The sequence below is a fragment of the Larus michahellis genome, chromosome 3 (assembly GCF_964199755.1).
Source record: "Larus michahellis chromosome 3, bLarMic1.1, whole genome shotgun sequence".
In the NCBI taxonomy this organism is placed as follows: Eukaryota; Metazoa; Chordata; class Aves; order Charadriiformes; family Laridae; genus Larus; species Larus michahellis.
The window spans coordinates 54802544-54818140 of NC_133898.1; the positions used below are offsets into that span (position 1 = coordinate 54802544).

General features: G+C 41.1%; 1 protein-coding gene across 11 annotated transcripts in view; it reads left to right on the top strand.

Moving 5' to 3' along the window:
- Positions 1 to 15597, top strand: part of LOC141740854 (uncharacterized) — a 67796-nt gene that overhangs the window by 29956 nt on the left and 22243 nt on the right. For 10 of the 11 annotated variants that reach the window (XM_074580272.1, XM_074580269.1, XM_074580271.1 and 7 more), the window contains 2 exons: positions 546 to 828; positions 1780 to 1880. In XM_074580272.1, the coding sequence (XP_074436373.1) occupies positions 786 to 828; positions 1780 to 1880 (144 nt within the window). In that variant the 5' untranslated portion in view covers positions 546 to 785. Of the gene's footprint in view, positions 1 to 362; positions 829 to 1779; positions 1881 to 15597 lie in introns of those variants that run through there. The other variant, XM_074580266.1, reaches the window with a different exon arrangement.

Consider the following 15597-nt stretch of genomic DNA (forward strand, 5'->3'; position numbering starts at 1 on the left):
TCATGCTGTTATGTGTTACCGCTCCAGATAACACCATCTGGAGCTCTCCTTTATCAGGCACCAAGTCTAGAAGCTACTAAGAGCTGAAGGAAATTTCACCCAGTGTAGAAGACTGGGATTTAGATATTGAGTTCCAGATATTTAATCTGTGCTTAAGTGTGGGTGGTAGAAAGGTGGAAGGAAAACGGGTCTAAAATTGTTCCTGACAGGCAGCCAGGGAGATCTCAGGGAAAGCCCGTCTAACTAACAAGGGAGCCCTTTTTCTGTAATTCCTGAAGGGGCATGATCTGTAAGAAGAAAGAGGTATCTAAGCTACCTCCTGCTGAGTAGGAGGATGGTGATCAAAAAAAATGGAGGGAGGAGTAAACATATTTGCCCCATCTTTGAAGAGCAGCTTAGTATGTTTTAGAGTATTCTCATTCCCAAGTATGTTTCTAATACGTCTCCTGGCATTTAGCCAAGGTATTTGCTATTTTTCAAATTTGTTTTGTTGTTGTTATTGAGTATGAAATAACCTAGTATTTTTATGTTCTCTCTTGGGTTAGAAGACTACAGGACAAACTAATTAAGTGTGGATTCCTGAAGAATCAAGAGGACTGTGAAGACTTTCGGATGGTGATTCCACAGGGCTGTCGCAGTTCACAGCTCAAAGAAAAACCTAAGGATATAAAAATCAAAAAGTTGGGTTTCTTGCACACTTGGTCAGAGCTGAATATTTACGCTGTTTAGATTAAAAAAAAAAAAAAAGCCAAAGAAAACCCCTAAACCTAAACTGATTGCAAAAAATGGCAGCAACAAGGCAGCAAGAAAAGAAGCCAGCCAGACATTGTAAGTGCTATAGGAGTGTGTAACTCTTTAAAGTCAATGCAACTGTGCTCATTTGTGTCACCTGAGAATCACGCCCAGCACTATGATGTTATTCCTTTAGATTAGTTCTTGTTTATATATTTTTTTTAAAGCTTCTTAAACAAAAAATGTCCTAGGCTCTAGAAAAAGGAAAACTGAATTACATTTCAAATAGAAATACAAAACACCAAAATCCAAAGTAATATTCTTTTAATTATTTTAGCAAAAAAGAAGCCTGTACACCAGAGTATGTAGAAAGTCTGATTAGTTTGCCCAATTTGTTTTTTGAACAGGTGGCTTTCATGATTGAGTGTAATACAGTATTAAATTGATTATTCACGTATAGTAATCTCCGGGTTAGGATGAGAAATACCTTGTCTTTTGGTTGCGATAATTTATATATCACTTGCTCATTTTGATCCTCTTAAAAGTCATTGTAATATGCAGATTGTGTTCTCAGCCTTTGTTACCTTGCTTGCCTCTTAACCTTACCCTTTTATTTTACACCCTTATGCTGGTTTGTACCCTAATTTTTGCCATAACCCTGCAAATATGTTTTTGGCTCACTGCAGCTGTTCCATTAATCTAAACTTGCCTGTTGAATCAAGAGACCTGAATCTATGAATTAAGGGAAAAGCGTAGTACTTGATAGGACTTGATTAAAACTGATCCCTTGATTTATACAGAGATGTCTCAGTCTCCATCAGTAGGTCTGGAGCACAGAGTACTCTGCACTTACACTGTGCTTATAGTGTAAAATATTTTGTCTTATACAAATCTATGAGTACTAGGATATTAAGAAGTTAAAAAAAAAAAGAGATAAATGCTAGTCTAGATAACTGAGTGTTTGAAAGCTGTTAGAATTGAACCATTTTTAATCCTTTCAAAAGCCGGCAGTAGAACTCTGATTATGGTTTTACTTTGACTTTACAGTGATTGCTTCCAAAAGTTTGCCTTCCTGTGCCTTTGTAAGAACCAGAATGGAGCAGCCAGCCATTGTTTCTCTAAGCCAAAGATGTGGGCAGCTGAAAAAAGTAAGCAATTAATTTTATAGTTAAACAAAGCACTTGTGCTTTCAAACAGTGCTACTCAGACTTGAATTATGTCATCCAAAGTCATTTCTCCCTATGTCTAAGCTGTGCTCGGTACAGGAGAATAGCAGAGGCAGGTACTCTGCGCCCGTCTGCTCTGGCAGGAGACCCAGCGCCTCCGTCCTTGTCAAGGACCTGCCTCTGTACTTCAAATGCTTATACAGGCAAAACAGTTCTTTCGCTGATGGATGTTCCCTGAAAAGAATAAGTTCTTCCAGTAGAACAGCATTTTTGCCTGTCAGGCTGTGTCTTCACTGTGGTTTTGCTGGAGTAGTTGTGTCCCATGGTGGTGGAATTGCTCCCTGACATCCCCACAGTATTCTTAAGTCCATGTGGCTGCCTGGCAAGGTTTAAAATGTGGACCTAGCTTTAGGAATGTGCTCATCGGACTTCTCAGTTCTTTATAACTTCCCAATTGTGAAGAATGAGAATTAACACCTTTGTCTTTCTCTTGGAGGGCTTGGGATGATCCTTATCATTTTACTGTAAATTTGAGAGTGAACTCGTGTCCACCTGCATACCACTGAAATAACACTGTGCTGTATGGTGGGAAGGGGCTGTAGGAAGTTCAAGGAGAAAAATATTAATTATTTAGGCAATGTTTTCAGACTAGGGAAGTTCTGTGTTGGATTCAGGGACCTGCTGTTTCTGTTAGGGGGGAATGAGAGAAAGCCAAAGAAAAGAGCCTTGGTGAGGGTATCAAAGTGTTCAGTGCTCCACACAAAAACTAAATGGCATGGAAGCAGGGAGAGAGAGAGTAGACAAGTGGAAGAGGAATGACACAGAAATAAGGAGGGTGCAAATGCTTAGAAGAAGCTTTATTGGTGTTTGCCCCCATTTTCTTGGTAGAACATCTTCCCTTCCAGCTTATTATTGCTAGGCATCTTGTGTGAAGGTGCTGTAGACTGAAAACGCAGAAAGGGCATGTTTAAAGGATGATGATGAGGAATGCTTGAAGAGACTCAATAGCATTCCCAGTTCCAATTATATTAATTGGGAAGATTGGTTCTGCTGTCTGAAAACAGTTCGGGTAGAAAACACTTTTCAAATAAGCTGGCAATGAAAACTGCTTGGCTGAAACAGCATCAGGGTATGAAGGAAAGCAAAAAATATCTTGCGTTTTTACTTCAGGCCCCTTCTCACCTCCTCCCCTCAAACCGGCTTGTTTCCCCTCTTTGTGTACAGTTCACCAGCTGTGCCCTGCGAGATGAGCTGGGGTGGGCCGCGTTCCTCACACCTCTGTGCAATGCACACATCGCTCTCCCAATCTGCCAGACTTCGCAGTATTTCTTGGGCCAGACTGTCAGGTTGCTGGGGATAACTGAGGGTTTAATTTGCAGTTTGCATTCTTTTCCTAAGTACTGCATGCTCTGGAGAGAAGTCAAAAGCAGTCGTATGATTATGAACTCAATGGTTCCATCCATCTATCTTTTAATTTAATAAAGTCAGTTCTGTCCAAAAGGTATTTCACATGTTGGGTACACTAAGCTCACTTATATTGCAAAGGACAAAAATAACATCCTGTTTCTAGAAGAATGAAAAATGTAGTGAGCCTCAGTCTCTGCCTACCAAATTAAATATTCTACTCTTAAATCCATTTGTTTGGTTGGTTTTTTTTTAATTGCATATAGATATACAGGAGGTCATTTTGTGCTTGAATGTATTTGGGGCATATAATTTGCCGTATAAATTGCTATGTTTGCAATGTAAATTAGGTATACGGTTCCATACTAGAATTTTCAATTTAATTTGTTTTAGAAATGTAGAGCCTATTTACCAAATGATAAATGAAATAGTTTGAAAAACAAGAGAATATGTATGCTTTTGGTTTGAGAATTCTAAAATAGAAAACTAGAAATTTTATCCTGTGTATTTGATTATATGTTTTAAAGTTTTATTTGTAAATACAAAATGTGTATTACACAATTTCTAACCTTTGAGCAGCTTGGAAGGAATCACCACTGGTGAATTCTGGCAATGTTACTACAAGGTAAAGAAGCAGTTGTATAAATGAGGAAACTGAGGGGTAGCATATCTGGTCTGCTAAGGCCATTTTGCAGTAGGAAAAGATGAGAAAAGATGAGATTTTAATCTTGTTTTTCTCCTTCTGTTTCCCTCCCTTTTTTTTTTTTCCCTGACTCTTGTGAAGGAATGGGAAGCAGAAGTGAACCTTATTTGAAAGAAAATAATCTGGCTTGAAAGGGGGGGGGGGGGGAAAAGGCTAGGAAATGTTTTGAGATGGAATGTTAACCATCTTTTGTTTTAATTTTAAAATACTTTTCTGGGTCTCCTTAACATGAGGCAGATGTTCTTAAGTGATACCCCATTTGATGTTGTCATGTGATACAGCTTTTTTCTCTTCTCAGAACAGCTGAAACCAAACACCATAGCAACCTATCATCAGAACAACTTTTTTGGTGTCTTCAGACTTCTAGTATATCCATCACTGTTTTCTAGGTGATGGTTACAACGTCAGCAGTTTTAACAGTGTTTGTATAGAGGACTCTTCTCCTTACCACTCACTCAAACAGTATTAGTTGTTTTCTGTTGAGACTGAAGAATATACAAAGTTATGCCCCCATCTCAGAGCAGTGGCAGATATACAGAGCCCTGACGCTGGTCCAATGTTCTCATCTCCAGTGGTGAGGAACAGGCCTGCTAATGCCCAGCTATTTGCTTGCACAACTTCAGCTGAGTCTCTTGCAGCTGCTGTCATTGTCAAGGCAGCATATTCTTCCTGTGGCAAGGATGCAGGTAACAAGCTAGATTTTAGTTAAGGTATTTAAACTACAAGGCCTTGAAGGTGGCCTCTAATGTGAGAGTAAGAGCTGACTCATTTGATATGATGAACTCTTCTTTTGGTCAAAAGAGGTCTTCAACCTCTTGTCCCGCTTAAGACCCAGCCTCTCTCCTCCCAGTTAGAGAAAAATACTCTGTAAAGTCCTGATAGCTCTGAAGTTGTGCAGGTCTCCTCTCTTAAACTGAAGATGGAAGAAAGTATCATTGTTGGATGTGGGTTTACCTGGGTTCAGAGAGGAAGGACAGAAAGGGTGATGAAAAGAGACTTGGGTTCTCCTGTTAGTTCATACTTGCCATCTGCTGTTTCTGAGCTGACAACTCACCTCTAAATGACCTCCAGTGTGGCGCTAGGGCTTCCCTTTAGCACTTTCAGGGCTGGAAAGAAATGCCAACACTGCACAACAGCTGTGGGCTCCCAGCTGTAGTTCCCTGAGGCAGGATCTCCTCTACGGCATCAGCTAGTGTGGAGGATCCTCCAGACGTCCTGCTGCCACCATGTCTGCCTGCACAGCCACCGCCACAGCGATAAAGGGGCACTTCAGAGCAAAGCACTGCCTCAGTCATTGGAGAGTACATGTCTGTAGATGAGTGAGAGAGAAATGACCTAGCTACCTCTTCAGACTGTCCATCCTCTCCCCTAGTATCATCTCAGCCTTTCCTGGGTGGCACTGTAACTCACTACAAGGTGGGAAAACAGCTGGTTACCTCGGGCATTGTCCCATGTGGGCAACAACATGACATAGATAGTAATAAATGAACAGAGTTATGTGAGCTCTGGGTAGGATTTAGCATTGGAGCATGGGGCTTGTGAGAGCTTTGCTTTGACTCAAATGTGGACTTCTTGCCTTTGGCCCACTGTAGGCTGGAAGATACCAAATGGCTGGAAAAGGGCTTGGATAAGCAAATCTCACTCTGATTTTTCATTTTTCATCTGACAGCCATGCTCTTCAAGCTGAACCCAGGAGCAGTTTGCAGTGAACCGCTGTGATGAGCGGATACCCCATGCAGAACAGTGGGGCTAGGGCAGGCTTCATGCCTTTGTGTAGGCTGACAGGAAGGCTTATTTGTACAGCTGTATATGACTAACAGCGATTTATTCTGTTGCCATTAAAAGTAGCTTTAAGGCCGTGTTTGTTTCCATCTTTACTGTTTGGGTAGATGTTCCTTCTATAAACTGCAGTTTTGTCTATTCTTAAAATTACTTTTAAGATTTAGCCACCAGCTGAGGCCTTTAGGAGGATTTAGATTCACTTGTATGCAGAGTGTGCATCTGGCAAAAAGCAGCATGAAAGAAAGGTGAATTTTACTCCTACAAACAGAGCAGAAGTGAAACCACGCAACTATCACTTGTATCGTTCTTTATTTAAGGAAAAAAACCCACGCATGAACTACTGTCTAGTCTGGATTAGCTGTGAGGAAGCCAAGTTGTGCACCCAGAGCAAGTCCTAAATGATTTCCCTCTGTGAAAGCACCCTGGGCTCCCACCAGCGTAAGTGACAGTAGAAAATGGGTCACAAGCGCTGGAGGTAAAAAAGCACCCTCTCTTTAGCTTTTGGAAAGAGGTTTATTTGTAGACGCGTTCAGGTGACTTTCTGTAATTGTTCCCAAACGAAGGCAGGATTAGCTCAGATGTCACCAAACCGTGAGGAGGCCTGGTCGGCCTTTCATCCTGCCCCTGGCTAAGGGTGGGCCACATGGGCCCTGTTTGCCTGACCCAAGGCAAATATGTCTTGGCTCAGTGCTTGTTTCTATATGCTTGGCTGAAGCAGGAGTGATTGTTCACAAATAGGTGAGAGAAAAATAAAGCGGAAAAATGAAGGGGCAGCCTTTTATGCGTGAAAAGGGGACAAGGATGCTTGAAAATGACTTGAAAAACCCCAAAGTTTTCAGGCTATTACGCTGGCAGAATGGTAAGAAGAGAAAATGAAGTGGAGTCAAGGTACTTTTAAAAAAATTACACTCTATGGAAACCAGAAAGTTCAGTCCAGGAGTTCAGAGGGGCTGGTTGAAATAAGTTGGCACCAGCCAACCTGGGGCAGCTTAACACTGTCCCCAGTGAGGGGAGACAAAAGCAAGAGGGGAAAATGGCACGTGTGCAGATTGGCTTCTGGATGCTTGCTTTCTTTCCTCCTAGTATTTTGCATTTTAGGAATATATATCTAGTAACACAAGATGTTGCAAGTAGTTAAGATGTAGCAATTCTATAGCAATAACAGTATACCTGTGCAATGCAAGTATATAGGTGGCCACCTGGGTGCAAGTGTGTGGAGAATCAGGCCCAGAGAGCTTTTGTTTTTCTCCATGAAAAGCAAATGGCTTTCAAAAGCTGTGTCAGCTCATAAACTGGCCCTGATTTAAATGTATCTGCATTTTGTAACTGATACAGGCAATTGATGTGGGTTTTGCATAGACATAGCCTAGAGTGTTTCTTGGTTTTATATTCCTACCCGCCAGGGTTAGAGATATGTATTCAATCCCTGTATTAAGATTTGCTTAGGTGTTCATGTTCACAGTGCAAACACCTATAAATGTTAGTGCTGTTGCACTTCCCTTAAATTCCCTGTTCCCATCATATAAAGACAGCCAAGTCTTCTTTCAATTTCCATTTGATTCAAATGTGCACTTCAGCTATAGGTTAAATGAATATCCTCAGCCTCATGAAGTTAAAAATAAAAATCTTTAAAATAATTTTCCTTTATATTTCTTGTTCTCTGGCTCTGACTTTAGTTTACAGCAAGGTCAACATTTTGCTCTGAGAAAGGAGCATTTTTATTGGCTTGCTGCAGGGAGCAACCCTAGAATAGAGGAGGACCAGATCCAGAGTCTTTAATGCATCATGTCATTTCTTTTCAAAATTTAGTTTGAACACTTTAATACTTCTCCCAAGTGTTAAAATAGAAGACAAAATAAAACAGAATAGTTCAGTTGGAAGGGACCTACAGTGATCATCTATCAGTAGGTAGGTACCTATCAGTACGCAAAGAAACCCCCAACACCCAGTATGCAATATATTTTACAAATAAACAGTAATTCTTGCAAATTTGCCTGAAATCATAGCTATTAAACCAATTAAAATGTAGGCAAGGAGATGATGTGGGATTTTTTTTCTTGGATGACGTTGCTGCTATGTATAATAAACTCTGGAAGCAAATGACATTTAGCTGAATAGCAAGAAAATAGATCCCATTTTCAGATTTTATTTATACTTGGAACACTGTTTAAGTCTAAGCAGAGCTGTGTGTATTTAACTGTTGAAATCTGGAGTTTCAACAAAATTCATCTAGGGCATAAAACTGCAGTCTGTAATCTTTGTTTAGGTAAGGACACCTACATTAAGCATACGTTCGTGGAGACTGGAAAGTGCCAGGCAGTGCCGGTGACTGTGGTGCTCCAAGAAGGACAGCTTGCACGCAGCCATGGTGGCTTGAAGGCTAAGAAAGTTTCCTGGCATGAGCACCCGCTGCTTCATGCCGCTTAGCTTCTGTGCTAGGAAGTTTCCCTCAGCACACTTGATTTACTAGTGTTGGCAGAGAATCAGCAGCCCCTAAGAAATGGTCTGTAGTCCCACATGTGGAGAAAGCAGTGAAAACACTAAGAACATACAGGTGTGCCTTGGCTTTCTGAAATGGTGAAGCATCCTGAATTGGTAGCATTTGTTCCATGCCTCTCAAAAGGTAGTTAGATTTGAAATACAGAGATGACAGTTTAAAGGGAATAATTCTTGCCTCTTTCACTGGAATTATTTTAACTGAAAATAAACAGGAGGAACTAAATGTGTAAGTAAATTATGTAAATAACTTCTTCACTCTTATTGTAAGGAAACGAGATTTGTTTATAATTCTGCTTCTGCGCTATTTCTGTCCCTACTTTTGAACACACTGTCCAGTTTCATCTCAAGGTTCTGAAACGGTTTGTGAAAACTGGTATCTGGGAATAGGATTGTGAGTCAGGCACAAATCTGAAGGAGAGATTTCAATGCAAGTTCAAATTGCCTTTTTTTAATGTCACTTTGGGGGCATGTTCAGCATGGTCACTTTTACCCAGCTCGTGTCTTAGAATTTAGAGATAATGGACAGGAATTGGAAAATCAGCAGTAAAGGAAGGGAAGTTACAGAGGACATGGAATAACTATCTTTGTTATTGCTGCTGCATTTTATTTTTAATGTAATTAAAGTTGCTGTGGACTGATTACATTATTATAGCTAAGTGTACCAGGTCCTGGGAATGTGATGCAGATATATCATTCAGTTCATCACAGGTCCAGAAAGGCGGGAGCAGTGAAGAACTGAAGAGGGAAATATTTATAGTAGATCAAGATGACCAAGATGTGGACAAGCATGTTGTCTGATTTATTTGTTATATTATGAAGGAGGACCTGAAAGGCAGGAAATATTCCAGCATTGGTAGGTACACACATTAAAAATTGAAGTTTTAGAAATGGGAAGGATGTTGCTGCTAACAGCAATGGAGAAAAGGAAATAACATAAAAGGAAAAATATAAGCTGTTTAGTAATAACTGCAAAGTTTAGTATTAGACAAATAATCATCCTTCCAGGGCAGCAGATCAGTAGTGTTAGTAAATGTGTAGGGCTAAACTGAGGGAGATCAGTTTGGTATTGAGATGTAGATTTGTGAGCTGTTTACCTAAAGGTAATAGCTATATCAGTGTGAAGAGAGGAGGCTCCCTGAGGATAAGATACAGAAGATGAGACCCAGCATAGAGCTTTGAAGAGCTCTTGCAGACAGGGACAAGAGCCAAAGGAAAACGAGGAGCCATTAGAGGGTGATGACAAATCCGTATAGGTGCTGGGCTGCAATGTAACACAGAGAGAGCTTTGTTAGAACTGAGTGCCTATAGCTTGCTCCTTGCTGCCTAGATCAGGCTTACGGGTGTTTGAGCTTGCCTGTTACATACCTTACAGTATATACATAATTTCAAAACTAGGGGACAAAGCCAAGGTGAGTTTTAAAGGAGAAAAAGGGTGACAAGGAATGGTGTGAGCCGGGAAGGAGAAATATAGTGCAGGCTGTCACAGGGCTGAGGAAGGGACAAAACTAGTGAGATGCACGCGATGTTTAGCACAGCTGGTCCACAGAGGTGAAAAGGAAGAAGCTAGGATGGGTCAAGGAAGAGGTGTTGATTGTGAGTAGGAATATTAAGCTTCAGGCGGGTGAGGCAGAAGTTTAAATACAAAGGAAGGCTGAGACCTGGGGCTTTGTGTGTCTGTCTGGTGGCTACTGTAAGTGTACTTGAATGTTAGTAGGTGAAGGCTATGGCTTCCCTCACTTCCCTCCCACACCTGTTTCTAATCACAACAAAATGAATCTGCAAACTTCACTTTATGCTTCAGGCAGCCTTCTGCTTTCCCAGAGCAGTACTGCTTTACATGTTTGTCCGGCGCCTCGTCCTGAAAAAAACCCTGGCTTTTCTTCCTCTCAGGCATCACTGAAATGCACCCACCTTAGGAGGAGGGGGAGGCGGCAATCTGTGGATGGTGGGGTCTGGCCCCTTGGTGCAAGGGCAGGGTGAGAGGCTGCTCCTCTTCAGATGGAATAGCTTTTGAGGACCAGCCTTGCCATCCCCATCCAAATACTCTTTCACTTTTTGGTATAGAAATTTCAGAAAAGCAGCCACTGATAGCCAATAAATTGTCATCAGTTCTATCAACAAGCTTCCTTCTCTTTCCAGTCCACTTTCTACTTGCACCCATAACGCCAAAACCAGAGCCTTCTGAACACCAGATGCTTTTGTTTTAACTCCAGACACAGCAGCTGAGATTAACATGAAATTCTGTTATCTGAAGTTGTATGTACTGGTACTCACTTTGCTCTAAAGTCACTCTTAACCTTGGGAACAATGGAGTTAGATGTGGAGCAGCGGATGCCAGAGAATGTGGATAAAAATCAGGTATTATGCATAATTTCTGGGAAACGGAAGCACGTGTATAGGATAGAATGATAAAAATGAAGCTTGAGGATTGAGAATGAAAAATCATTGTTTATTTAGAACATCCAAGGCAGTTCATCCTAAAGTGCAATTGTGTTTCAGCGAGAGGTTTTTTTTTTTATCTGTATTGGACACAGGGCATGGATTTGGCCTTGGTTTGAAATTAACTTTTATTTTTCACTAAGAGCTTAATATGCTTTTGGTAAAGGTACTCAAGGGGGGACCCTTCTGTATTAGCTTGCTGGATATGAAGCAAGTGGATTATGGATGGAAAACAACCCATGTGGAAACTGGTGCAAAGAAGCTGGTATAACGTGAATAGGCAGGTGACTCTTCTGTCAGTGGGTTTCCTTTTACACGCTTGGCAATGTTAAGGAATAAGCTTCTTTATACAGGGCTAATACAGGGAGATAATCTGAATAGCTATTCTGTAATACGGGTCTTTGAGAAGTTACTTCAAATTAAGTATTTCCAGTTATTTCTGGAGAAAAACCTGATAATTGGGTAAAAATTCTCGAGTTGTTAACCAGAAATGTTTGCATGAGTGAAGGAGTCTCGGGTATGATATTGGTCGTCTCTTGACGTCTCAGCAGGTGTGACTGATGTGGAGAATGGGAGACCTGTGTCAGTTCATTTTTAGCAGCATGGGGTAAGGAAGACTGGAGAGCACCATAGGTCTTCATTTTTTTCAGCAAACTCACAGTGAAAAAGCAAACCACAGTATCACTGCTTTCTTAGAAAATCTGGGGTTATTCAGCCATGTAGCTTACAAATAATAATGGCTGAGGTCACATGCTAGTGTGGTCAGGGAGTTTCATATTTAATCTCGTAGTCGTCTGTGGTGTGCTCCTGAAGCTGTGTCACTGGGACAGGTTCTTGTCTGGGGGAATTGGAAGTGCTCTCCAGGAACTAAGACGCCTTGTGCTGCCAAGTTCTTGATCAGTGTGAACTGTTGCTGTTTTCTTCATCAAGGTGGCTGTTTGGAGAGCAGGTCCTGCTTCAGCTGTGCCAAAGAACGAACCCTAATTTATTTTAAAACATGCTTAGAATGTAACATGTGAACAGGGTTGTCTTACTCTTTGTGTATATATTGGTCACTGCCAGATCTCTTCTAAGTCCAGAGTGTAAAATGTGTCATTTATGTTGTATGTAGTTCCATATAGCTTATTAGTAGTATTGTAATATACAGAGAGTTAGACACAGAGGAATATACGGTTTGGTCTGTCAAAGGGCTGCAGGTGTGTTTGGCTGAGACTATACATTGCAGACCTGTTTTCTATCACCTTGCTCTTGTGTCGTCATTTATATCAATGCAAGTAGGTGTAAACAGCTGCTAATTCAGGGAGGTGGCAACGACTGACTAAGGTGCAGAGAGAAGAGAATCAGACTTTATATCTGTAATACCCGGTGTTGTGCTGCAGAGTATGTTCCCTGTTAATTTCTCTTCCAGAGCACTTTTCAAACAAATAGCTACATCTTGTGGTGGAGGTTTTTTTGGTTGTTTGTGGGGTTTTGTTTTGTTGTTTGTTTGTGTTTGTTTTTTTTTTTTTTAACAGAAGAGTATGCAGAGTCACTTTATCAAAACTGGTTTCTGAGAGTCTCAGTAGTAGTGCTGAAATCAAATGCAAAAGGAACATTTAAAGGAACAGTTATTATAAGTTATTCGTTGTTAAGTTTTTTTTTTTTAATTCCTCCTTAAAAGCATCCTCAGTTTTGTCTGACATGCAGACCTAAGACCCACACATTCCATTGTGAAAGTATCCCTAATGATGTGCTAGTTCTCAAGGATGTATCAGAGTGCTGCAGCTAACACCCGATAACACTGCTCACTCCAGTGCTGGCACACTTTGCCTGCTGGGTGCAAAATCTCTCCTGAAACAGATCTGAAGCAAGAAGTGGGGATCTGCATTGACTTTCAGGACCATGCAGCAAGCAGCATAAAAATCAGTTCTCACTCATATTCCTCTTTGTCAGGAGGCTAGATAGAATGCCCAAGTCTTTCCCTCTTTGGATGTCTTCTTTTTCCCCTTATTTCCTGCATGTAGGAAATGCAGGCGATACTTGTCTTAAAAGCACTTAGCAGTTTTCTTTTTTTAGAGCATAATAGTTAAGCATTGTGGCAAGATTTTGCTCTTTTATTTTTTCACAGGACTGAAATTAAAGCAGAGCTCCTATGTTTAATACATTAACAAAAACTAGGGGAATTATAATGAATACCTTTATCCTGAGACTGACCCTTCCTTAACTTTTTTTGGTCAAAACAAATCCCCCCAGTTAAAGCACTGAATGTCTCAGAGGTAAGGCCAAGTGTGCAGCTGACAACTGTGGGATACACACGCTCATGGAGGTTGCTGGAAATAACTCCCCTTCCTTGCTCTAACTCTTGTTTGCAGGCTTCGCGGGGTTTCTGCAGGAAGAGAGCTATGATGACTTTGTTGTTTACAAAATGCAATATATAGCTAACTTCTGGCACTGGGTCTGGGAGGCTGGTCCACTGCCTTCCCTCTTTGCTCAGCTGGCCGCCTGCCTAATCTGCCTGCTGCAACTGGGGTGTTTGCAGTTACTTTCCCTCTCAGTAGCATCTTGTGTTGTACTGTATGGTCAGAAAGACACAGACAAGATTTGTTTTGTAGGTGTCTTTAATTGGTCCAGCTGGAAAAAGGAAATGGTCTCTGAGGCACACAAAACCTCCTCTCCAGGCTAAGACTAATGATCTTGTAGTTTGAAGAACACTAACCAAACTTCAAAGGGTATTTTCTTCCTGACACCTCTTCATCTAATCTTGTCTTTATTCATTATGTTTAAGGCCAGGAGGGCCTAGATGACTATTGACTCTGTCTCCTGTTCAAGGATCCAATATATTTCACCTAGCTGTCACATAAACAGGCCAGTGGCTTGTGTTTGGCCAAAGCAGGTAGTCCAGAGAGGCATTCTGTCTTGGTAATGACCTCAGACATTACTATTTGTAAGTCCTCTTGGTACTCAAGGGAAGCAGGGTGCCTCTGTTAATGTGAGTGGATCAAATCTACTGCTATGTGCACTTAAAAAGATGACATCCCTTGTTGGTTGCAAGGGATCTCGTCCAACTTCTGCTCCAACTTCAAATCTAGATCAGGTTGCTCAGGCTCTTTTCTAGTTGAACTTGGCCTGTTTAGACGCACTCGTTCTGAATCTGCCTGCTACCAAGTGTGGAATTTCTGTTTCAATCAGAATTTCAAGGGAATTTTTAAATCAGATTCATTACAAAATCAAAGTGTGTTGCATCCACGCAGTTCTCATTACCAACCTATCTTGCCAAATAATGAAAAATAATGAAATGACTGCATTCAATATGTTTTTATTCAGTAAATCATTGCAATAAACTCTTTCATCTAAGGGTTTGTAAGTTGTTTGAGGCATTGACATGAACTTTTGCATGAAACTTGCCATCGATGGTTCCAAACCAAACCTACCCCATGGCTGAGGTTTCCTTTGCTGCCTCAGTCGTGAACCTTTGCACCTCTGGCTCACGCCTGTAAGGGAAGATGTGCAAATAGCTTGCTCTTATGCTGTTTCCAGCAAAGCCAGAACCAGGCATTTCTTGAAACGCCAGTGCAGTGCTGCTCATATGCTGCTCCTGAGAGCTGCAGGTAGCAGCAGCCACTTGAACAACAGTGAATTGAGGCTGAGGGAGGAAGCTATGGGAACAAACAGCGAACCAATGCAATTGCACTACTGTAGGTCTCACAGAAGTGTAATAACCACTTGGAGTAAAATCACTGTGTTAAGGTTTCATGAGAACAGCCTTTGTGCAAAGATTAATAGGGTCCTCTCCATCCCCCTCTTTTTCTATTGAAAGAAGAGTAAGGTGGCCTGAACAAGGCTTTAAATCTCTGTTTCCAAGCCCTAGTGTTTCAATTCTTGATCTCTGAGCCAGATCTTGTATCTTCATGTATACCTGCCTTTTATGAAAGATCTCAGAAAGAACCACTGTAATTTCCTAGCTGGTAAGGAAAAAAAAATCATTTCAAGAGTTTTGAGGTTTTGCTGCTGTTAACAATGAACTTACCACAGATGCTCTAAATGATGGGTTGGTGCTACAGCTAGCTACTGCTGCCAAGTCCTGTTCCCCTCCCCTTCCTGTCCTTGGTCTCCTGCTAGAGCTTGTCTGACACCAAAGTGAGCCAGTTCACAGAGCTTAAACAAAAAGAAAAAAAAATTCCTTTTTTTTCTTGAGTATATCTTTGTTCTTTCTACTGATTTGCCTCCCTTACTTGTGATCTAAGCCAGAACTGTAGTTTCAAAATAATTTTGGATTTACATGTGTCCTGTGTAAAGTGAAGGTGTCACCCCAGCTCTTCCCTGCTTGTGTTCCCACTGGAGCTCACATCAGCAGATCTTGGTGCCGACCTGGAGGAAAATCATCTCCCCACTCCACTCCCTAATTTTTCTTCAGGTTAGTTTTGAGCTGTTTTCCAGATACGGCTTACTACCTAGCTGTACAAATACATGGAGGGGACAGGATCTCCTTTAGCTGGTAACTTCTACTTGTTTTGGCTGAGAGTGTGAAGGGGCTACTTCAGCTATGCCCATGTAAAACTGGACCCGTTTTGCTCACACTAGAGCATTTGCTCTGTACTTTCGCTGAAGGTACATGAGAGCAGAATACAGCCCAACAGAAAGAAAATATGTATGATTAAAATGAGAGCAAAGTAGGAAAAAAACAGAATGTGGTCCTGTTCAGAAGTCTCTTTTTTTTTTTTTTCCAAAGAAATGGAGATTGGCTTGAATAAGGAAAATATAATCTCTAAAATAGTCCTGCTTGTTATCTTAGTTACTTTTTTCCAGATGAAGATGCATTTTAGGATGGCACATCAAGGGGCAAATATACCATCACGAGGGGAATATCTCATTTAGAAAACATCCGTCTGACTT